The sequence below is a fragment of the Mesocricetus auratus genome, unplaced genomic scaffold (genome assembly GCF_017639785.1).
Source record: "Mesocricetus auratus isolate SY011 unplaced genomic scaffold, BCM_Maur_2.0 Super-Scaffold_100007, whole genome shotgun sequence".
NCBI lineage: Eukaryota > Metazoa > Chordata > Mammalia > Rodentia > Cricetidae > Mesocricetus > Mesocricetus auratus.
Window position 1 is genome coordinate 62,765,993 of NW_024429191.1, and position 25,502 is coordinate 62,791,494.

At 39.1% G+C, this 25,502-nt stretch overlaps 1 protein-coding gene across 1 annotated transcript in view; it reads right to left on the bottom strand.

Moving 5' to 3' along the window:
• Nucleotides 1-25,502, bottom strand: part of Aatf (apoptosis antagonizing transcription factor) — a 99,924-nt gene that overhangs the window by 51,225 nt on the left and 23,197 nt on the right. Inside the window, exons 5-7 of the mRNA XM_040749372.1 lie at nt 2,820-2,934; nt 1,247-1,445; nt 159-323 (exon numbers count right to left, since the gene is read on the bottom strand). Of these exons, the coding sequence (XP_040605306.1) occupies nt 159-323; nt 1,247-1,445; nt 2,820-2,934 (479 nt within the window). The remainder of the gene's footprint in view (nt 1-158; nt 324-1,246; nt 1,446-2,819; nt 2,935-25,502) is intronic.

Below are 25,502 nucleotides of genomic sequence, written 5' to 3' on the forward strand. Positions count from 1 at the left end.
TATCAAATGCAAAATCAGGAGATTTCTGAAGCCTTCTACTAACAATCCAACAGAGCAGTGCTGCTTCCTTTCTCATTAACTTCTCATAAGAGTTGATTCCACATTTAACTAGCCCCCAGAGACTGTTCCAATAAACTTATGTGTCCCAGAGTTCTTACCGGTTCTCCTGGCAAACTCTCTGCTACAGGCTCAGGGGCTGGCTCAGGTTTGCCAAGAATTCGGTAAACGGAGCGCTTGGTTTGAGTCCTTCGAAGTAATCTTTCTTTGTCCATCAGAATGTGATCAATCTGAGTCAATATAGAGCGTTCAAAGGCACCGAAACCCTGCAATAACATTGACCAGTGTTAGGGAATGCAGGCTAGTGGTAACAGCAGCTATGCTGGCTTCTCTTTCTGTGTCAGCAGAGAAAGAAAGCTGTCTTTGCAGGTGGGTTATCTGTAAAAAGCTGAGTATGCCAGTAGTTATGACTATTCTCAGAAAAATCTTAGTCTTAAGCAGTCACCACTTTCTTCTGTTTCTTTAATAAAGTTTTCAAATCTGCTTATTTAAGTATTTCATACTTTATCACCTGAACCAGACTTTCTTTACAGAATAAAACATTCTATGAAGTAAAATCAAATGGTACAAATTCCAGTAGTAGTTCAGTGAATCTGAGAACAGAAATAATTGCTTGCTATTACACTGCATAAATAAGCTATATTTCCTATTTCTTACAAATGCTTCAATTGCAACAGTGTCTCACACACACACAGATACACACACACACACACACACACACACACACACACACACACACACACACACACACACACACACACACACACACTGTGATGGTTTGAATAGGTATAGCCCCCATAGACTCATATATTTGAATGCTTAGTCTATACGGAGTGGCACTATTTGGAGGTGTGGCCTTGTTGGAGGAAGTGTGTCACTGTGGGGGTGGGCTTTGAGGTTTCATATGCTCAAGCTATGCCCAGTGAGGGACACAGTTGCTTCTGCTACTTGCAGATCAAGATGTAAAACTTCCAGCTCTTCTCCAGCACCATGTCTGCCTGCATGTCTCACCGTGATGATAATGAACTAAACCTTTGAAACTGTAAGCCAGCTCCAATGAAATGTTTTCCTTTATAAGAGTTGCCAAGCTCATGGTGTCTCTTCACAGCAGTAGAAACACACACACACACACACACACACACACACACACACACACACACACACACACACACACACACACACACACAACCTTGCCCAGTTTTCCAGAAGCAAGTTTGGTTTTATCATGCCACTTCTGCAGTGTACGGTTCCTGTAGACTGTAAAGTCAGCAAAGCGCTTTGCCATGAAGCTGGGATAGTTCTCCATCTCTAGCTTCCTCTTTGGTGGGGCTTTTCTTTGCTTCTTCTTCTCTTCTACTAGCTCATCATCTTCACTAGAAATCTCCTCACTAGAAAACCAGTAAGACCATTAAGTTCAAAGTAAATATTACTTAACTAACAGATTAGATTCACATTAAGTATTTAGATACTATCCACTATAATTATATTATATCAGAAAGATGAGGATGGCTTTTTGTATGTTTGAAAAGAATGTTCACAGTGCTAGGGAGAAAGTTCAGTGATTAAGAACACTTCCAGAGAGCCTGAGTTTGATCTCCAGCACCCACATGATGGCTCACAACTATCTATAATTCCAGTGCCAGGAGGATCTGACACCCTCTTCTGACCTCCACAAACATTGCATATACATGGTGCACAGACATACATGTAGGCAAAACACCTATATGCATAAAATAAAAATTAAATTTTTTTAAAGTTCTCAAGGACAATCAAAGACTCGTGGAAATTTTCAAATAAATATCAAAAGCACCTGTGTTTAATTTTTTTAATGGTAAACACATTATAAAAAGAAATAAGGTCATAAAAACATTACTAGAAATGTATATGAAGCAGGCACATACTGTTACAGGAGAGACTTTAAAACTTTAAAAATTAAACACATACTCACATTCCTGTGATTCAAAAATCAATAAAAGAAACATATTTCCATAACCAACTGCTAAGAAGAGGTGACTAATATTAACTGAACCAAATGAAGAGAAGCTGAATATGAAAAAAAAAAAAGCACTAACCTGAAACACAGATCAAAAACAGCAGAGGAAGTTCACAGATATTCCAAGCATGTGCAGGTTTCACTTTTTCCATTACTTTCTAAGCAATCTACTTAGTATTTACGCTGTGTAATTGGTATTAAAAGCAATTCAGGGATGATATAAAGTCCAAAGAAGGATGTACACAGAACTCAACATCTGCAGATGTGGGTATCCATGAAAGGTTTCAGAGCTAATCCCCCTTGGATACAGAGGGACAATTGCATATGTGATGAAAACCACTATGAAAATATACTATAGCCTTCTACTACTTAGCCAACTACACTCACTGTAGTACTGGATTCAACACAGAAGTTGCTCAAGGAGATGATTTTGACTGAGTCCATTGTATGAGCAAAAATATTTCATAGCATTAAACATTAATATCTAAAACATGATTTTAATATACTAATTATTATAGACCAAAAGAGAAGGCAAGTATTTTGCCTAAGGCTACAAAGATAAGCAGGCACAACAAAGTTAGAACCAACACTCTAATATCCATCATTCTGTTCTGACCAACAGTTAAATACAAAAAATGGTTCTACTTTAACTATTACTAAATTTCATATCTATCTGTCTGGGAAGGACATGGCTTTCTTTTTCATACAGGATAGGAATCTGTCCAGATGAAAAGAAAATAAGCAAGCCATGGTTCTGCTTCCTCCTTACCTCTCCGTTTTGGGTTTCATCCCATTTACTAGGTATCTAGTGTCTGGGTACTGGAAAAGCAACTCTTCCTGAAGATCCACCAATGACCTTAACAATGCTTTAAGTGCTTTGTGACCTAGGATAGAAATAAAGCATAGAAAGGGAATAATTAGTCATTTACAACTCTCTACAATGGCAGATGGCTGTCACTGACTGTCTCCTGAGCAATTCTGGCTGGGACAGAGGCAGGAGACAGTCAGTACTCTCTGAAATCAACACCATGGATCATCACAGTGCCTGTTTCACACGGTAGTAAGGAACAAGCAGGATAGCATGTGGGAGGTGCTTAGAACTGTGTTTGCAGATAGAAAGTCTTCAGTAGCCAGTTCTTAGTCATTAACTTTGACATACTTCTTGCCTGTTATCATAACTAATACAATTTCCCCTTAATACCAAGGTCCTTGGGTTTATCTTACAGGCTACCCACAGATCTCTTGGGTGACATCTCTGTCAAGCAATTCCTTCCAAAGTCATGTCTCCTGAAGAATACAACTCAGTTCCCCCTTCCCCCGCCCCACCAGATCTCATCTGCCTCTGATATGAGCTGCAAATCAGTCTCTCAATCTCCAAACATATCCTACAGGAAGATTCTGTTCATATACAAAACCCAAGCTAGGGGGCTGGGGACATGGCTCAGTGGGTAAAGCATTTGTTGCATAAGCATGAGGACCAGGGTTCAGATTTACAGAAATGTCAGGCAAGCATGGTGGCCCACTAGGAATCCTAGCTCTTGGAAAACTGACATGGCATCCACAGAACAAGTTGGCCAACTAGACTAGCCAAAAGAGCAAGCTCCAGTCTTAAGCAAGTCTGTGCCTCTCGAGAACAACCAAGGAAAATGCCTACTTGATATTTGCCTCTGGTCTCCACATGCACAAACATACATGTGCACCCATACACAAGAACATGTGTACACATATGAATGCACACCATAGACAGACAAAAACCAAAACCAAAAAACAAACAAAAAACCAAATTAATAATTTCTAACTTGCAGTACTGAAATGTATATTAATTTATACATGGGCAGAATTTGGGAGGCTCAGGTACCAGGCCATTTGAGACTACACAGCAAAGACCCTACTGGGGAAATGGGTTTACTCAACAGAGACAATATTCTCAGTTGATTCTTACATTCAACAGAATGCATCTGTAATACAGTTGGTCAGGATTAGATAGGACTAAGAACTTAAAAAAAAATCTGGGGTTGTGACTCAGATGGCAGACTAACTGCCTAGCATTCACAAGGGCTCTGGGTTTGATACTCAGCACCATCATAAATTAGGTTTGGTGACACACCTGTAATCCCAGCACTCAGGAGGTGGAGGCAGGAGTTCAAAATTATCCTCTGTACTACAAAGAGCATTTGAAGTGAGTCTGGGCTAGAGACTTTGTCTCAAACATACCAAAAACATTAAATACTGGACCTCTGCTGGGCATGGTGTCAGACACCTTTATTCACAGTATTTGGGAGGAAGAGGCAGCTGAATCTGAGTTTGAGGACAGCATGATCTACAGTGAGTCCCACTACAGGGCTACCCAGAGAAACCCTGTCTCAAACAACAAACCCCTCAGACCTTAACTCTTGTCTTCTGTATTAGAGTATCCCTAATAAAGAGTTCACCAAATATCTATAACCAAAATTTATTTGTTGAGAGCACTCAGATTTTCTCTTTGATAAACCAAATTCCCACATATTCAGTAACTGCCAGACAATCTCTGCCTTAATACCCTATCACAATTCATACCTTCCATCTCAACAATAGAACTTTCTTCCACCTCGTATCTCCCCTTTGACTCTATTTCGCCCCCCAGCACTGTTTCCACATATCACTGATATTTGGATGTCTGTAACTCTATAGACACAATTGGCTATGAATTCCCATATTTCCCATTCATATTATCACTAACAACTGTTCCCCTCTGGCCATGGTTCAATAACTTCTTTCCTCTTTTTTAAGCTATAATCGCACAAGCATCCTTATTTTCATTCAACAACCTTTGCAGTTACTCCACACTAACTTCGACACACACAAACTTTTACTAAGTGATTTTCTTTCTTTAGCCTTATTTTATGTTTCTTTCTGTCTCCTTCTTCCCACCCAACACAGGCAGCCTTTTAAAATTTTCTATCTTAGCTGATTCATCAACAGATTACCACCAACACATATTAAACAATAGCTCTATTCAGGTCATTCTATTTTAACATACAGCCAAGAGGCTAAGCAATCTGAAAAGGCCTTCCCAGACTAGCCAGAAGGAACTCCATAACCCAAAGCAACTTTATATACCTTTAAATTATCTGCATATAAAGTCATATAAATGCAATTTCCTTACTTAGATGAGATTCTTGATTATCTTTTATAAATTCTATATTTCTTTCATAACAAGGGTATATTCATGCCACTTGAAAGAATTTGCAAATATATAAGTATTTCCTAAAAAAGGAAAAAGAAAAAAAAAACAACAAATGTCTTGTGTCCCAGATCAAAATTATCAACTGGTTACACTCTGTCTCTAGAAACAAAATAAAACAAAAATGAAAGTTTTCCACCACAGAGATGAAGAACAAAAAAAAATTTGAGCCCAGCAGTGGTGGTGGCAGTGACAGCAGTAGCACACACCTTTAATCCCAGCACTCAGGAGGCAGAGGCAGGTGGATCTCTGTGAGTTCAAGGCCAGCCTGGTCTACAAAGCTACACAGAGAAACCTTGTCTCGAAAAACCAAAAGTATAAAATAAAATAAAAATAAATAAATAAACTAGAGCCAGAAATGGTAGCTTATACATATACTCAGACCACCCAAGAGAATGAGTCAAGTCAAGACTGACTGGCAAGCACAGTGGGCTAGTTCATAAAAAGAAGCAGGTATAAGACTCTTGTACAGATAAGACTCTGCCATTTTTCTGTAAATCAGCTTTTGGGAAATGTATAGAGACAAAATGAGAATAAAACAAATCTACTATAAAATGAGCAGTAGCATTTTTTAAAAAAGGATAAGGATATAATAATTTTAAAGGCAAAAAAACTTACTAGGAAAACACTCAGTGTTGTAATTTAAGAAAATCAGGTTCAAGAGAAAGATGTCATGAGGCAGGGTTCAAGCAGAGGGGTTTTTTGTGAGCGAAAGGGATCATAAAAAAGGGAAAGGGAGGGAGGAGACCTGCCTCTGGAGAAGGAGCAGCAGGAGAGAGGAGAGAGGAAAGAGGGGGAGAGAGAGGAAAGGGGAAGGGAGAGAGCATGTGGAACAAGAAGAGAGAAGAGGATGGGAGGTGGGCAGGGCCCTTTTAAAAGAGAACATTGTGAATATGCACAGGTGGTGCTCTTCATGGCTGCAGCTGAGGACTCATCCTGTCAGAACCCCAAGGACAGTCCAGTACAGATGTCTGAATACTAATACTCAGAAAGGAGCCCATGAAAACAGAGATGAGCAGGGAAAATACATCTTGCTTCAGCACTATTTTACCTTTTTTTCTAGAAGTAGTTAATAAGTTTGGTATTGTTTTTGTAGGATAATGCATTGTGTGAGCACTCATGCAATCATGGAAGTGTGTTTGTTTGTTTTTCTGTGCTAAAGATTTAAGTCTAGCGGCTGGAGAGATGGCTCAGCTGTTAAGAGCACTGACTGTTCTTCCAAAGGTCCTGAGTTCAATTCCCGGCAACCACATGGTGGCTCACAACCACCTTGAACGAGCTCTGATGCCCTCTGCTGGCATGCAGGCAGAAGATTGGATACATAATAAATAAATAAAATATTAAAAAAAAGATTAAGTCTAGGGGCCTGGAAAGATAGCTCAGAGGTTAAGGACACTGGCTGCTCTTCCAAAGGTCCTGAGTTCGATTCCCAGCAACCACATGGTGACTCATGACCATCTGTAATGAGATCTGGTGCCCTCTTCTGGCATGCAAGTACACATGCAGGCAGAACACTATATATCATCATCATCATCATCATCATCATCATCATCATCATCATAAAGATTAAGTCCTAGGGCTTCACTCACTGCTAGGCAAGTATACCACCAATGAGCTGCATCCTTAACCCAAATAGTTAACTTGAAAGACAGAAATCCTATTTCCTAAAATGAAACCACAAATCCATTTTGTTTCTGAAAAACTGATTCAGTCGAAATCATGAATTTTGCAGGTAAATGGGTGGAACTAGAAAAGATCATATTGGCTGAGGTACCCCAGACCCAGAAAGACAAGTGCCACATGTTCTCTCTCATCAGAGGCTCTTAGCTCCAAATCTTTAGATGTGAGTACACATTCTGGAATAACTGTAAAAATCAGAAAAGTAAATAGGGGCCATTGCCAGGGTGGGGAGGGGGAAAACAACAGAAAAGAAAATACTAGGGTACATTTAGGGAAATGGTAACAAAGTAGGGCTCAAGTTAAGGAGGAAGAGGATATAAATACAGAAGGAAGAAGAGGGCAAAATAACACTAAGGATGTCTGGTGCAGTCATAAGGAATCATACTATTAACTTTTTACCTAAAAAAAACAAAAACAAAATTTAACACATGTAAGTCCAAATATAAATACACATATACAATTTGAATTAAACTTTCTCATTTGGGTTCACAACAACAACAAAAAAAAGTTCAGGACTGTCCAATGGTCACCCAAAACATACAGGCTACTGCCCTTGGTTCCCCAACCCCACCCAGGCGGAGGTTAAGAAGCTATTGCTGAAGACATCATGCACTTCACACCCATGCCTGGTACTGGAAACCCATGACCAGTAAAGTCATGGATCTTGGAGGAGAACCTACAACTACCAATTTACAAACAAGCATAATTCCTAACTACTCTCTAAATATTTATTTGTCTTTACTCCTCACCCCACATCAAGGAAATTTCTCTTTACAACAGAGACGATTATAGAAAATCACAACCAATCAAAATTCAGAGATGTGGAGCCCAGTCCCAAAGGATGTATTTACAAAATAATTCCTAAATCTAAAGCTCAGGAAACAAACATTATGGAGGATAGAGCAGAAAGTCTATAAGAGCCAGAATAACAGGGAGTTTGCTATGAGATTGTGTCAGAAGCTACACCCATAAACTCTCACCAACATGGTTGCCTAATCATGAGAAGAACAAGTTCACTGAAAGACATGTCAAAGAGAACCAAGGAAAGTCTATGAGGTCTCATCCCTATACAAAGAACTACAGGCAAATAAGGAATGCTGAGAGCAGAAGAAAGTCTTCTCCAGAACAACACGCCAATTAACCAATTGGTTAATAACAATCCAATAACAAATGGTCAACATACATACATAAATACATATAACAATACACAGACTGAGAAACTAATATTTAACTATACATACACACATATCTGCATGTAACAATAATTAATGAAAAAAGAGGTCATACATTTGAAAGTGAGCAAGGAGAAGTAGGTCTATGAGAGGGTTTGGAGGGAGAAAAAGGAAGGGAGAAATGATGTAATTACATTGCAAATTGATAGTTGTAAGTTCTTAAAGAAAAAAAATTCCTTGGACCAACTCAGCACAGAGAAAATAAAAATGAAGAAACAAGACTGGTGTGGCAGTGCCTGCCTGTAATCATTGTACTTCTGAGGTTGAAGTAGGAAGATCACAGATTAAGAACAGCCTGGGCTAACACAGCAAAAACCAGTCTTGTGGAGACAGATGAACAGATCACTAGACTAAACCTTGAAAATATTGAGTTAAGTAGAATATGCCAGCTGTATGAAAGAAACATAACTCCACTAACATGAGGGAACTAAAATACTGCATTTCATAGAGAAGAGAGGAAATGGAGAATTAATGTTTAATAGTACAATTTAGGGTGAGAATGTGTTGTGGAGACAGTGGTAGGTAATGGTTTGTACAACGATGTAAATGTACTTAATGACACTGAACTGCACACTTAAAATGTTTTAGTAAAGGTAGGTTTGTATCAAAAATAGTTAAGGCCTTGGGTTCAAACCAGCACCACCATCCAAAACAAACAAACAAAAACCAAAAAACCGATGACTTAAAGCCCAAAACCACAGTATCGTAAATAATCTTATCATTCTAGTCCATCTTTGTAGGGAAAAAAATACTTACAATATTTCAAACTGAGTTTATTTTTAAAAAATTGGGAAAACTGGAAGATTATCTAGACTTTAAAAGAAAGTGAAGTATGGCAGATGTTTTAACATAGATGACCCTTGGTAATCCCTAAGTAAATCAGCAAATAAACAAACAGAAAGTATGATCCATTTACATTAAAATCAGTGAGAAACCAACCAGCGGTGCTCACACCTTTAGTCCCAGGCAGAGACAGGCAGATCTCTGGGTTCAATGTCAGCCTGAACTACAGAGTGAGTTCCAGGACAGTCAGGGCTACACAGAGAAACCCAGTCTCAAAAAACCAAAGAGAGAGAAAAGGTGGGGAGGGAGAAGGAGAAGAAGGGAGAGGGAGTAGGAGGGAGGGAGGGGGAGGGAGGGAGGGAAGGAACGGGAGAGGGGGAGAGGGAAAGAACAAAGGCAGAGAGGGGGGGCGAGAGAGCTCCCAAGCAAGCACAGGGCATGATGGGGCACACACCTCTAATCTCAGCAGTTAGGACTGTCTGGTCTACAAGGTGAGTTACATGGTATCCAGTGCTATGTAGAGAGATCCTGTCTCACCCCACCCGCAAAATAAGTAAATAAAAATAAAATCAGTGATCGAGAAGAGAATGGCTATTGTCAGGAGTTTCAGGAGAAGGAAATGAAGACTTATTTAGTGGGCATAGATGAAGAAGTTCTACAGAGATTGGTTGCACAAAGGCATGGTTTATTTATTTTGCACTGAGACAATGTATTACTATGCAACCCAGACTGGCCCCAAACTTGTGATCCTTCTGCCTGCTCTGAGATTAAAAGCACCCACATGGCAGCTCACAACTGTCTGTAACTCTAAGATCTGACACCATCACACAGACATGCATGCAGGCAGAACACCAATGCACATAAGGGCAGAAGACACTTAAGGAAATGCTCAACATCCTTAGTCATTAGGGAAATACATACCTGAGATTCCATTTAACACCTATCAAAATGGCTAAAATCAAAAACACCAATGACAGTTTATGCTGGAGAGCATGTGGAGAAATGGGAACACTCCTTCATTGCTGGTGGGAGTACAAATTTGTATAACCGCTGTGGAAATCAGTATGGTGATTTCTCAGAAAAATAGGGATCAACCTACCTCAAGACCCTACAATTCCACTGTTGGGCATATACCAAAGAAGGCACATTCACACCACAAGGATAAAGAAAAAATGTGGTATATTTACACAATGGAGTACTACTCAGTAGTAAGAAACAATGACATTCTAAAATTCGCAGGCAAATGGACAGAACTAGAAAAAAACATCCTAAGTGAGGTTATCCAAAACCAAAGACAAATACAGTATGTACTCACTCATAAGTGGACACAGACATAAAGCAAAAGATACCCAGCCTACAATCCATAACCCCAGAAAAGCTTGAACCCTCTTCCAGGAACAGATGGAAGCAGATGCAGAAATCAATCCACAACTAACTAATAGGCCAAGGTCCTGGAATACAATGAAAGTGACGGATGAGTGATAATATGAACAAAGGAGTCAAGACCATGATGAGGAAACCCACAGAATCAGCTGACCCAAGCTAGTGAGAGATCACTGACTCAAGTCTGACAAATGGGGAACCTGTATAAAACTGAACTAGATTTCCTTAATATAAGTGACAATGGTGTGACTGGGACAATAATATATGAGGCTACTGGAAGTAGGTCCAAGATCTAACACTAATGCACAAACTGACTTTGTGGAGCCCATTCTTTATGGAGAGATACCTTGCCCAGCCTAGACACAGGGTTGTGGCTTGGTCCTGCCTCAACCAGAAGATGGGACAGACTTCCTAGGGGAGGCCTTACCCTATCCATGGAGCAGATGGGAGGGGGGGAGTATGGGGAGCAGGAGAAGAGAAGGAAAGGCAAACTAGAATTGAAATATAAAAAATAAATTAATAAAAAAATATTTCTCTCCAAAGATAAGGTCTATATATAGCCCATGCTGGCCTCAAATCCCTTATACAACTGGGAATGGTCCTGACCTTCTCTGATCCTCCTCAAGTATGCCCAGTCTACGTGGTGCTGGGTATCAAACATAGGGCATGCTACCAAATGAGCTACATTCCACACCCCCATTTATTTTATTTTACCAGTTTCCCTCAATTTTTTATTAATTTATTTTTTTACCCAAGCTACTAAGAGATCACTGACTCAGGACTGACAAATGGGAAACCTGCATGAGACCAAACTAGACTCCCTTAATATAAGTGACAATGGTAGGATCCACATGGCAGAAGGAGAGAACTAACTCTTGTAAGAGGTCCTCTGATCTGGACACACATGAGCACAGCATCCACACCAACACCCCCTCACAAAGAAAGAAAGGAAGAAAGAAAGGAAGGAAGGAAGGAAGGAAGGAAGGAAGGAAGGAAGGAAGGAAGGAAGGAAGGAAGAAAAAGAAAGAACTGGTGTTTAAAACCTACAGACACAATGGAGCAATTCTTTGCTGAAGGTGAGAGGCTTTCTCAAAGCCACGGTTGACAAGAGTAAAGAATCTGGAAACTCAAATTCAACAGTGAATTCTTCAAATTCTTCTCATGCAAAACAAATAAATACTCTCTTTATTATTCATATAGGACTGAATTCTATTTGTCCAACACTATGAATAATAGATAGACTGAAATCAACAGTTTCTAATTCACCTCTAATTTTTCTGCCAATGATTGGAGTTAAAAAGTTAAGAGAAGCAGTGAAGACTCAGTGCTCAAATTCTCTTGGCATATGGCCACAAAACAAATGGAGACTGTCAAGGATATCTGTGTTTAGTTCACCCCACATGGTCCATTCTCCAGAAGTCTTTCCCTTAAGAAGAGATTAAGAAGGGCATAAGCTTCCCAACACTAGCAAAAGTTAATATAAGCATGTGACTACCATTGTTAGGAAAGAGCACTTTACTGAGAGTCCAGAACCTGAATTCTGTTACTAACTAGTCATGTTATGCTGAGCGAACCAATTTAATCTCTTTGAGCTTTAATTTTCCTTACCTATGAAGTGTAGGCAATTCTTTCCTTGTTGATCTTATAAAAATAAGGCAAAAACAAGAATATTGTCTACTGACATATTTTGAATATTTTTCTAAAAGCTTTAGAAGTAGAAGGTCTTTTACTTCAAAACCATCTCCCACATGCTAAAATCTTTTCAGAGTTGCATATGTTGAGCTGAAGAACTAAGACTGGACTGAACTGAACTGGTATTCCACTGATCCTGACAATCATTTACATGCTACTCATTTGCAAGCATTTCTAAATGTAAAATGACACCAGTCATATATCCTCTTCACCCAACAAGTTTACTTTTCCCAATTCATCTAGATTGCCCAACACTAACAAAACTGTAGGCACAGAATCAGTTCGGACATGTGCAAATTAGATTATAAACTAGGAAGTACATTTTTGGCAGCGGAAGGAGGAGAAATGAGAAGGGTATGAATGTGTAAAGTAAAATGAGGTTTGCCTTTCTACTTTTTAAGTGTTTATATAGTTATTATAAATAAATATGCAAACAAACAACTATCTACATCCAAATACACACAAGTTCTCCCTCATCACCCTAGACAGAAGCATTGAACTGGAATGTGCAGATTATAAAGAGTGTCTTTTTTTTCCTCCATCAAAAGTAACTCCAGAACTAGAGCTAAAGTACAGGTCAAAATGACACAGGAAAGACTGGCCGAGAACAATACTTCTCATTCAAATCCACACAAGCCTGCCACTTGCACTAGTCATCCCCAGCAATTAATCCCCCAAGAAAGACGTTTGATTAAATCTTTTCAAGCAAATCCTTTGCTTTGCTTTTGTTAGTTCACTTCTTGTCAACATCTATTAAAATATGCCTTTAATTCTCCCACAATCTTAAAAAACACCGATTCCACTGTCTTCAACTTTAATCAACTGTATGGCCAGCATTTTTCATTTCATAATAATGTGCTGCTTGGAATTCAAGAGGCAGGCTCAGCATCAATCATCTGGTAAGAATTTTTCCACTGCAATAAATATGCAAATGAGGAGAGCCAGTCAGTCGTATTTCAGGCCCGACTTGCTAGTGTTTTAAAAAAGACACAAATTTATTAATTGCCGGTGGCCAGAGGAATCCTATTACTTTGGGCATTGATTACAAAGCTGTGTGAGTGATTATTGTGCAACTCGCGGGCTACCCAGGCATGAGGAAAAATTATTAAAGCAAGGCAGAGATTATCAACTCAGAATAACAATAAGCCTTAACATTTAGGCCCTAACTTCTTCAACAAAGAATTACGTGAAGGTTCCACTGTATCATAATTCTGAATTCTGTCAGTATGACTGTTTGGGCTTGTTCTATATTCCCCAAGCAGAATGGCGTTACCAGTAAGAAAGAGGACTGCAGGTTACAATTCCTCAACAACCACCTTTTAGATGAATGGCTATCATTTCCAATGTATGTCCAAATAGGATTTATATATTTCCATGTAAGAGTGCAGATACTCAGGCATGTGCATTCTTACATGTAGAGATTTAGACAAATGGGCTGCTATGGCAGGGGCTGTAGCTCTGACTGGACAGTGCAGGGAGAGGGGCACTCCTGTGCTGGCTATTTCTGTGGACCAAAAGAACAATTTTCTTAATGGTATAAAAATAACAAGAATAAATTTTTCAAGCAGAGTATGGGGATTTATATTCTAAAATCATGAAGGCTAAGCCATAAGCAGACTTGGGTTTTCACACCTCAGAGGGCATGGTTGTAGAAGACGTGCAGTCTATGGAAGAGGCCATGGAGAAAACAGCTTGATGGGCTAATTCAGAATGCAAAGTGTTTTTGTGAGAAACATTCAACTCAAGATATATTAAATAAAATAAGAAAGAGGACTCAGTGGACAAAACTTATTTTTTTTTCTGTTTAAGAGAATAATATGGGGAATTGAGGAAGTGAGTAGAAGTTGAAAAAAGGGAGAGATGAAGAGACATATGGTGAAATATATGCTGAGTGAGCCCCTGTGCTGAAACAAACAAAAAAGAAAAAAATCCTCAACATTTTACATTACTGCCACACTAAGTAACATGATAAATAGAGTGCATTTGAGTTCTGTGGAGGGACATCCCACTCAAGCTGTAATTTCTGACCAGGCATGAATTTATAAGGAAGAAAAAGGAACTGCAGAATTTCTTAGGTTTCCCTGAATACTCTCTCAAATACCTTGATGAAGTGTCAATAAATCCTTAAAAAGCCCTATAGGACACAGCAATCTAACTGATCAATGTATTTTCAGAAATCTGCGACAGTTACCTTCCTGCACAGGTCCTAGACAGCCTACATTGCTCTTGAGTACTTTCCCAAGAAGGAAAATTCATTTCTGCCCCCTTTAAATAGAAAGAGTAAATATTCAGAATACAAGGTACTTAAAATCGCAGTTTATTTACAAGTGATTATTTAAACTGCCTAGCAGCAGTTACCCAGGAAGAGTGGGGATACCATCATTTGTACTGGATATACTTTTGAACTGTTTGAATATTTTATAAGCATATATTACTTTCATAATTTAAAATTTTATTAAAATTTAAAGCAAACTGCGAAGTGAGGAAAGTTATTAAAAATAAAATTAGAAGCAAACCTACACAAGTCTCTCGATTCCCGTAAAACAGTCTTAGAAGTCCACCAGTCTAGTGGACACTGGGACTTATGCTTCTACAAAAAGGATGACTCTTTCCTACTGTAAAACTGAGCCTGACTAAACTCTCAAAATCTTATGGGTATATAAATAAATTCAATGAAAAGGGGAACTTGGAAAGTACCTTTTTGGGTTTTTTTGTTTGTTTTGTTTTGTTTTGTTTTTTCGGTTTTTTGAGACAGGGTTTCTCTGTGTTGTTTTGAAGACTGTCCTGGAACTCGCTCTGTAGACTAGGCTGGCCACCACCGCCTGGCCGGAAAGTACCTTTTTGAAACATCAGAATTTCGTGTGGAATTAGTCACTCTTCTCTCAGGGTCATCCCTATCATTGATAGAATCACATTGCACTAAAACATGAATTTTAAGTAACTTGCATTCTGAATATTTACTCTTTCTATATAAAGAGGGAAAATGAATTTTCCTTTTTGGAAAATTCATTTTTCTTTCTATCCTCCCCTCACTCCCCAGCCTGGCCACACTGGTTTTTCGAGACAGGGTTTCCTCTGTGTAACCCTGGCTATCCTAGAATTCTCTCTATAGGTCAGGCTGGCCTTGAACTCAGAGATAGAGATCCATCTGTCTCTACCTCCCAGTGAGGTCTCATTTCAATATGTTCAAGCTGCTTCAGGTCAGAGGCATAACTCATCCTGTCACTCCAGCATTTAACACATCATCTTAACCAGAATGAATTCTTATGAATGTTTTCATTTTGGAAAGTCAATGGCAAAATATCTGATCACACTATTATCTCTAAATCTAAATGCAAACAAAAGATGAATTCTTGAGGATGACCATGAACTTTTGATCCTCCTGTTTCAACCTGCAGAGTACTGGGATTACAGGTCTGCAGTCGCATACCCATTCTGTGCTGGGGACTGACCTAAGGCTTTTTGGCATGATAGACAAACACTGTACCAACTGGACTATATTCCCAGCTCCAGGCTTCAGAATTTAAAATCATAAAATAGGTACATTCTCATGAAGACTTGGTAATTGTTAGTTAGAGCTTACTAAACTGAGTCTTAAAAACTCAAAAATAGCCGGGTGGTAGTGGCGCACACCTTTGATCCCAGCACTTAGGAGGCAGAGGCAGGTGGATCTCTGTGAGTTCCCAGCCTGGTCTACAAGAGCTAGTTCCAGGACAGCCTCCAAAGCCACAGAGAAACCCTGCCTCGAAAAACAAAAAGCAAAACAAAACAAACAAACAAACAAAAACCCTCAGGCACTACATGCCCCAGCTTCCTAATCTTCCACACACATAATTTTTATTTAATGTTAAATCCAAGATATAAATAACTTTACATATAGTCTAATACTTATTTACATAGTCTTTTCAAGAAGAAACAAATACTGTGGCCAGAAGCTTATATACCCTAAGAAAAGACTCCACTAACTCATTTAAATCTTTCCAGTAACCAAGAAAACATAGCTCATAGTAATGAGCTTTAAAAAAAAAAAGCTTGAGGATTATGTATCAAAACTACATGGGGAACCAAGTGCAATCAAATTTTCAGTTACTAATTTGCTGGGGGAATGACTCAGCTATACAGCACTTGCCTGGCATGCACAAGGACCCTAGTTTAATATCTGGCACAGGTTAAACAAATAAATAAATTATCTTAGTTACTTTCTTTCTGAGACTGTGTGACTTCATTACACATTCTAATTTCCCTACAAATTCTTCTTTAAAGCTTACTAGTATTTCATTTTATATAAAAATATAAAATTCCATTCTGACTACACAGAAACTCCCTGAATTGTAAAGTCTTCAAATCTGATTAATTTCAGTATGTGATTTCTCTTCAGCAGCATTGTTATAATCAATTTTAAAATCATAATAATTCCAAAAGTACATTAAGATTAATTTAATTATGAGTATGTAGGGGAAATGTACATGAGTGTGGATAGGTACCCTTTGGGGGCCAAAAGAGGGCATCAGAGACCCTTGAGCTAGAGTTACAGGCAACTGTAAACCAGCATTAGTGCTGTAAACCCAACCTGGGTCCTCTGGAAAAGCAGAAAGCATTCTTAAATACTGAGTCACTTTCCCAACTCCCAAGATCTTTCTTCAATTGCTAAAAAGTGGTAAAATCTTCCTATTCAATACCAGCACTCAATAAGAAAAATATTACATCCAAATTTGGCTCCCACAATTGAAAAAATAATGAAGGATAATTAAAGAAAGTCCAAATCTTAACAAAGTCTGGCTAAGAGGAGAAAAAGGAACACATGCATTCTGTAAGGACAGTGCTAAGAAATGGACTAATAAGTCTCAAAAATTCAAATGGCCAAACACAGACAAAATGCTTACATTTACACTTAAAAATAACCAATTTCTTGATCTAGGGATGAAGCTCAGAGGTGTATAGTACCTGCCTAGAATGTGCAAGGCCCTGGGTTAAATCCCCAATACTGAAAAAATATACATTAATAAAATACAATATTTTTCTGATAATTCTTGATGGTGTCAAGAATTTAAAGAAAGGCCTCCTTTCACAACGGATAAAAAAAATTAGCTCTGCATATCAAGAAAGCAGTCAGGCAAAATGTATCAGAATTATACACATGCATGTTTCCTTCCACAGCTAGAAATTGATCATAAACATATTTCAAAGCAAAGAGATAGTACAAAAAGTATTTCTACCATTGTTTATAATAGGTTTAAAAAACCCATAAATGTCTTTGTTTCCCATGTGTAAGAAACTGCTTAATTTTAATTTAATCAGAAAAGTTCTTGGGCAACCATTAGAAAAGGTAAGTATAAATGGAGCTTGGTTTAAATAAACCAAACCATTAAAAAAAATTAAGCAATCTAAATATGGAATGGGCATGTCACAAAATTACTGGGACTACTAACTTGCTTATCTGACTGCATAAGAAATGTCCTCATGCTGGACATTGGTAGTGCACGCCTTTAATCCCAGCTCTCGGGAGGCAGAGGCAGGCGGATCTCTGTGAGTTCAAAGGCAGCCTGGTCTACAGAGCAAGTTCCAGGACAGCCTCCAAAACAATACAGAGAAACCCTGTCTCCAAAAATACAAACAAACAAACAAAAAAAGGATGGAGAGGTGGCTCAGAGGTTAAGAGCACTGGCTGCTCTCCAGAGGTCCTAAGTTCAATTCCCAGCAACCATATGGTGGCTCACAACCATCCATAATGAGATCTGGTACCCTCTTCTGGCAAGCAGATGTACATGGAGGCAGGATGTTATATTCGTAATAAATAAATAAATCTTAAAAAAAAGATCAAGTGAAGAAAAATTTGTCGAAAGGGGGGGAGACGGGGAAGGGAGAAAGAATAAGAGGAATAAGAAGTAGTCTGAATAAGGGCAAATCGACTGACAATGACAGCAACCATCCCTAGAACCAGTTTAAAGTTCTTTCTATTTGATTTACAAAAGAAATGACAAGGGCCAATAACTATAAGGTAGAAAATGCTTGCTCTCATTAAATACTGTGAAATGTAAATTAAAATAAGCACACCATTTTCCATCTATCAAAGCAGCAAAGATGAAACAAAATTACAATACCCAGTGTTGACAAGGATAGGAAACTGATGTTCTTAAGAATAAGACAAGAATGTAAACTGATAAAAATTTTCTGGAGAGCAGGTTGGTGATAGGGATCAAAAGTTCAGTTTCGTGCCGGGCGTTGGTGGCACATGCCTTTAATCCCAGCACTCGGGAGGCAGAGGCAGGCAGATCTCTTTGAGTTCGAGGACAGCCTGGTCTACAAAGTGAGTTCCAGGACAGCCTCCAAAGCCACAGAGAAACCCTGTCTCGAAAAACCAAAAAAAAAAAAAAAAAAAAAAAAAAAAAGTTCAGTTTCAACTATCCTGGGAAATTCCACATCTAGATTTATTTTCTGTAACAAGGTGACCCTGGACATAAGATTCACTAACAAAGATGTCTGTTCATCATTTAGGAAAATGAAAACCTGGAAACAATCCAAATGTCCAACAATAAAGAACTGGTTAAACTATCCAGATGATGAAATTCTATGCTGTTAGAAATAATGCTGTAGAACCTTTAATGACATGGAAAAACAGTCATGATCTCTGTTACACAGAAAAAAGTCAGATTTCAGAACAATTGAGAATATGGTCCTATTTTCAAACTATATACACAAAGAAGAAACATGGAGAAAAGATAAAACCTCATACCAAAATACTGAAAATACTTCTCTCTCTCCTCTCCATCCTTTCTTCCCTTCCCCTTCTTCTCTCTGTCTATCTCTCTTGGGCTAGATTACATGCTTGAGCTGCCATGCTTACCTTTAAAGCACCTGCTCTTAACTGCTAGAATCAGAAGACTATTGCTTAATTTTGCTTAGCTTTTTCCAAATCTCATATAATAGATATATATTGTATTTATAAGAAAAAACACAAGGCTGGAGAGATGCCTCAGCAGTTTAGAGCACTTGTTGCTCTTGTAGAAGACCTGAGTTTAATCCTTAGAATTCACATAGTGGCTCACAACTCCCTCTTCTGGCCTCCATGGATACCAGGAACACACATGGCATGCATACATACATACATACATGCATGCATGCAGCCAGACAAAACATTCATACATATAAAATAAATAAATCTAAAAAAGAAAAAAACATACCCATTCACCACCTGAGAAATGAAAACCCACCTATGGGGCTCGCTCTCTCTCCCCCCCCCCCCTGCTGTCCTGGGAACTAGCTCTGGTAGCACAGGCTAGTCTCGAACTCACAGAGATTCGTCTGCCTCTGCTTCCCAAGTGTCACTTGAACTAAAGGCATGTGCCACCACCGCCCGGTTGTTTTCATTTCTTTAAGCTACGACACTTATTTTTGTGTATTTCCTCACACTTTTGGACAGGGAGGGAAAACTTTCAGGTCAGAAAGTTAACTATACATACAGTGACTGGAAGCTGTGACAAGAATAAAGACTGAAGTGAATAAAGAAAATCAGCTTCTGGTTTTACCTCTAATTAGTGAGGAGACTTTATTACCCACAACTTGATTTCCTCATCTTTACAGAGTTCTCAGTACCTACTTCACAGGCTGCTATAAGAACTTAAATGAGACTGGGCATTGGTGGCACACGCCTTTAATCCCAGCACTTGGGAGGCAGAGGCAGGCGGATCTCTGTGAGTTCAAAGACAGCCTGAGAAAAAAGAAAAATAAACTTAAATGAGAGGCTGGAGAGATGGCTCAGAGGTTAAGAGCACTGGCTGCTCTTCCAGAGGTCCTGAGTTCAATTCCCTGCAACCACATGGTGGCTCACAATCATCCTTAATGAAATCTGGTGCCCTCTTCTGGTGTGCAGGGATATATGCAGGTAGAATCCTGTATGCATAGTAAATAAATCTTAGCTGTACGTTGGTGGCACACGCCTTTAATCCCAGCACTCAGGAGGCAGAGGCAGGCAGATCTCTGTGAGTTCGAGGCCAGCCTGGTCTACAGAGAGAGTTCCTCTCAAAAAAACCAAAATAAATAAATCTTAAAAAAAAAAACTTAAATGAGACTGTACAAGCTTTCCCCATTACAGAATAAACTAGAATGAACCAATGAGAGTTGTTTTCATGACTTTTAATGTAGTGGTATCTAGTATTGCATTTGTACACCAAAAATAACATGAAAGTAAACTAAATGGTCTCCATTCTCAAAACATCCTACTTGATTTTTTGCTCATGTAATATTTTATGTCTTACTAAAAATAGAAAGATTTCTGAGTTAGCCCACTGGCTAAGGCCTCACAACAGCTGACTTGTACACAGTACTTATGTGTGACATTTTCATATACAGAAATCTAAGACCATCTGAAAAGCTCTTTTACCTATAAAGCTTTTGTTTATAGGAAGCAGGATATGAACTAGAAGCAGATTGCATTTTTCCAGATGTAAATTTACTCAATTTTGGGGGTGGGGCACAACAGAAAGTAGTAGATTTAAGAATATGAAGTAATACAATGCGACATGAAAGACATTTTGAGACAGGGTTTCTCTGTATAGTTCTGGTTGTCCTGGAACTAGCTCTGTAATCGAGGCTAGCCTCAAACTCAGAGATTCGACTGATTCTGCCTCCAGAGTGCTGAGATTAAAGGCATGTGCCTCACTATGCCTGGCTACATGAAAGACATTTAAAAAATGTGCATGGTGACACACACCAATAATCCCAGCACTTGGGTGGCAGAGACAAGTAGAGTTCTAGGCTAACCTGGCTATATACCCAGGACTTGTTTCAAAAAGGAAGGAAGAAACAAACTAAAGTCAAGGCAACTCCAACTATAACTTTCAAATGTGCCTATAATAGTTAGTTGGCAGAGTGCTTGCCTAGGATGCTCAAAGTCCTGGGCTTGATTCCCAGCACTGCTTAAGCCCTACATGTTGGAGGTAACAGGATCAGAATTCTAAAGTCTTCCACAGCTACAAAGCAAGTTTGAAGCCAGCCTGGAATGAACTGAGGCTGTCTCAAAATAATAGAAAAAGAAAGTCAGGTGATGATTGTGACACATGACTTTAATCCTAGCAATCAGAACTCACAGCAATGAGAGAGAGAGAGAGAGAGAGAGAGAGAGAGAGAGAGAGAGAGAGAGAGAGAGACAGAGACACAGAGACAGAGAGACAGAGAGAGAGACAGAGACAGAGAGAGTGTGAGAGAGAGAGAGAGAGAGAGAGAGAGAGAGAGAGAGAGAGAGAGAGAGAGAGAGAGAGAGAGAGAGAGAGAGAGAGAAAGGACTTTCAAAACTACAAACCTGTCTTCAGGCAGGTTATAAATATGACAATTATAATGATCAAAAGAAAATTATGTTGTAAAGGTGTTCAGGTAATCTGTAAGTAGCACTGTAACCTGGTTTAGTGATTCTCACTCAACTGCCTCTTTTGTCAAGCTGCCATTAAAACTTAATGTAAGGAGCTGGAGAAAGGAATGACCCAGTAGTGAAGGGCACTCACTGGCTGCTCTTCCAGATGATCCTGGTCAAGTTCTCAGTACCAACATGATGGTTCACACTGTCTATAACTCCAGTCCAGGAGAACTAATGCCCTTTTCTGGTCTCTGTGACACTGTACACATGTGGTACAAGACATACGTGCAGACAAAATACCCATATATATAAAATAAAGGAAAAATATTTTCAAAAAATTTCAGTGTAAGGTAAGTGTAGCTCAAAAGTAACATACAAAGCACAGGGATCTATCCCTAGCACTAAAAACAAAATAAAAAAATAGCAAAACAAAGAAATTACTTAATGACAAATTTTAAAGTGAGATAGTGGAGTAGGTAGGGGTGCTTGTTCACGCGTAGTTACCCATGTTTTGTGTCTGGATCCTAAGAGCTGAATTCCAGAGCTGTCCTCTGAACTTTGGTTTTCTCTTTCATGCTCTTCTGTACTGCTTGTTATTTCATCTATAATATTTCTAGACAAGATTGCTGGATGTCCTCCTTTACCACTCACAATGTCATTCCCTTAACACAGGGTCTCTCTGAACCTGGAGCTTGCCCGTTTTTCAGCTAGGCTGGTGACTAGCAAGCCCCAGAGACGTTCCTGTCTCAATTACCACCAGCACTAAGGTTATAGGCACAAATAGCCCAACTTCTACATTTTAAGGTGTGCTGAGGATCCCAACTCAGGTTCTCATGCTTATACAACAAGTGCTCTTACCACAATTCATCTCCCCAGTTCCCTTTTAAAATTTTTTGGCACAATCATGCAGCTCTGACTAACCTTAAATTTTTATTTTTTTTAGATAGACAGAGATAGAAATATTTTATGTACATGGATGTCTTCTCTTCGTGTCTATCTACAGACCTAGTGCAAGCCTGGTATCCATGGAGACCAGAAGAGAGTGTTAGATCCCCTGGAATTGTAGTTACAGACAGCTATGTGGGTGTTGTGAATTGAATTTGGGTCCTCTGGAAGAGCAGTCACTGCTCTTAACTGCTGACCCCTCTCTCTAGGCCCCTGAATGGACATGGACTTGAACTGACTATATAGGGGAGAATGATTATAACTCTCCATTCTTATACCTCTACCTCCCATGTCCTAGGATCATAAATATGTGTCACCTCCCCTGATTCTATTTACACTTCTTAAGATAAATGATAGTGTTGTGTGTGTGTGTGTGTGTGTTTTTTTTTTAGTTTTTCCAGACAGGGTTTCTCTGTATTGTTTTGGAGCTTGTCTTGAAACTCACTTTGTAGACCAGGCTGGTCTCGAACTCACAGAGATCCGCCTGCCTCTGCTAGGATTAAAGGCATACACCACCAACTCCCAGCCATTATGCGTATTTTTAACATAAAGGAAGAGTGGCCAGGATGAGGGGCTCCAATCTGTGATCTAGCACTCAAGGGGCTGAGGCAAGAGGATTACCACAAATGTGAAGTCGGTCTGAGCTATATACTGAATACCAGGTGTGAATGAGACACCTGTCTCAAGACTAGGAAAGGCAGGAAAGAAGATCGTAAGTACAATTGAACTAAGAATTGCGTCCCATTAAAAACCATGGGATTCTAGGCATGGTGGCACACTCCTGAAACTCCAACATTTGGGAGGCTGAGGCAGGAAGGCTGTGCATCAAAGCTAGTCTGTCTCAAATAAATACCTGTAGTCTTTTGGGAAATGTGCTGTAGTTTCCTATGGTATTTAGAGAAATGGGGGCAGCTAGTATCAGCAAACTATTATGACTCGGTAAGCATTAGCGATGTAAAACAAGAGGAAGAACAGGCTGAGATGGTGGTCTTATTTCATGTTTCTCATCAATATGCCTCTCACACATCAAGATGAGACAGCCACTAGCTTAGAACAATACTTCCAGAGCAACTGCAATAGAGCCCACATGCATATCAGCATCAGGCTCAAACTGATAAAAAGCCCACTTCACACAGCATATATATATATATATATATATATCTGTGTTTGTCTACACTTCTAGGATTACTTGGATTTTAAAAAGTAACATCATCATTCATAACTGGGTGGTGGTGGTACACACCTTTAATCCCAGCACTCAGGAGATACAGGCAGGTGGATCTCTGTGAGTTTGAGGCCAGTCTAGTCTATAGAATGAGTTTCAGGACAGCCAAGGCTCTAAAGAGAAACCCTGACTTGAAAAACAACAACAAAAAAAGTGCTTCATTTGTAAGTACAACTACTATTATAGGGAAGAGGCAATTTGAGAGAACACAGAATTACCACTCAACTCTATCACATTTCCTACTTTTATGCCAAGAGAGAACAACAAAACCAAACACATAAATTCTACATACTTTTTCAGGATTTGTGTTTTCCTTTAAACAAAGGATTTTCTTTCTAGTCTTCCTCCATAGCCCTCTCATTTGGATCATTTGTCCCTATTTTGGTACAATGTATCCCTAAGGAGTTTCAGTGAGTTGTGAAACAACTGTTATTCACAAGCAAAAAGAAAAGAAAGAAGAGAGCAAGAAGGCAAGGCTAACTGCAACTGCAGTACGGCTAAGGAGCTCGCTTCTCACACTTTCACCATGTAAATAATGCGCAGATCCTGCGGGAACATGCCAAACACCAGGATTCTTAATTAATGGAGCTCTTTAATGTGCAAATCAGGAACAAATTGCAAGTTCTGACTTGCATTGATTATGAAAACATTAATTGAATGAGCAAGACCTATGGAAGACAAAATCCCAGGTCTTCCAAGAGACCAAGTGAATACGAAGCTCTGGAAACCAGGCAAGTCTGACTGTCGTCTGAAGTGCAAACCTGCACCTGAGTGCTCTCCAGAACACACCAAATTAAAAACCAAGTTCAATCAGAAAACAATCACTATAAAAGCCTCTATCCCACTACCATATCACATTAAACAGAAAAATGGGTGTCTGCTCCTAAAGCTTACAGAGGCAACTTTAAGGAAAAGCAAAAATAAAAAAGACCACCAACCAACAAAATATGAGTGTGTGTGTGTGTGTGTGTGTGTGTGTGTGTGTGTGTGTGTGTGTGTGTGTGTGTGTCAGCGTGTGTATAGGTATAACAAAACAATGCTGTCTCTTTAAAAAGAAATTCATTCTATATAAATTATAGCCATAAACTTTTCCTGCAGTGCAGCCTAATTAATTCTTGTTCTATACACAAAGGGAAATGCTGGGTGACAAATGGGTGTGAAGCCAGAAAGCTGCCAGGTCTGCAAAACATTTTCTACTTCAATTTATAAGCAATTTTGCAGTAAATCATCAACCAGAACCTGGAATCTCAGGAATCTCTGAGTGTCCAAACCACATTATATCACTTATCAAAGAGAGAAGGAAAAATAGTTTAAAGACATCTCATTTTTCAGTTCTAACCCACATCAAAATCCAGAAGCTTTATATAATCTATTATTCTCTTCTGAGTAAGGTTTTAGTGCCAAAGATATATATTTCAAGCAAAAGTGACACTATAGGTTGATGTAGATCATCCCTCTATCCCTAGAAGCAGTGTATCATGTATCCATTACCATAAGAAATATTCCTGAGTTATCTAGTAATAAGCACACAACTATTTACACCCCCTCCTTCAATACAAGCAAAATGCTCACAATCAAGGCAAGCTGAAGGGTTCACCAGTAAACAGGTGGGAAACACTCCAAGAAAACGAGGCAACTAGAGAGGAAAATGGGAACTCATACAAGACAAAGAAAAAAGCTGGGCTGCCTCTTTGTAGTCAAACCCTTCCCCCACCCTTAGCCCACAGGCTGCCACTGAGCTCTTTCCCATAATTCCAACATTCCCCAGAACATCATATGAATGGAGTTTTAAAGTGAACAACCTTTTGAGGTTTTCAGCTAGCATAATACCACTAAGATTGATTCCTTTTTTATTGCTGAGTAATGTACCACAATTTGTTTATATATTTGTCCAATTTGTTTGAAGGACATTTGGGCTGTTTCCAGTTTCGCTGATTATG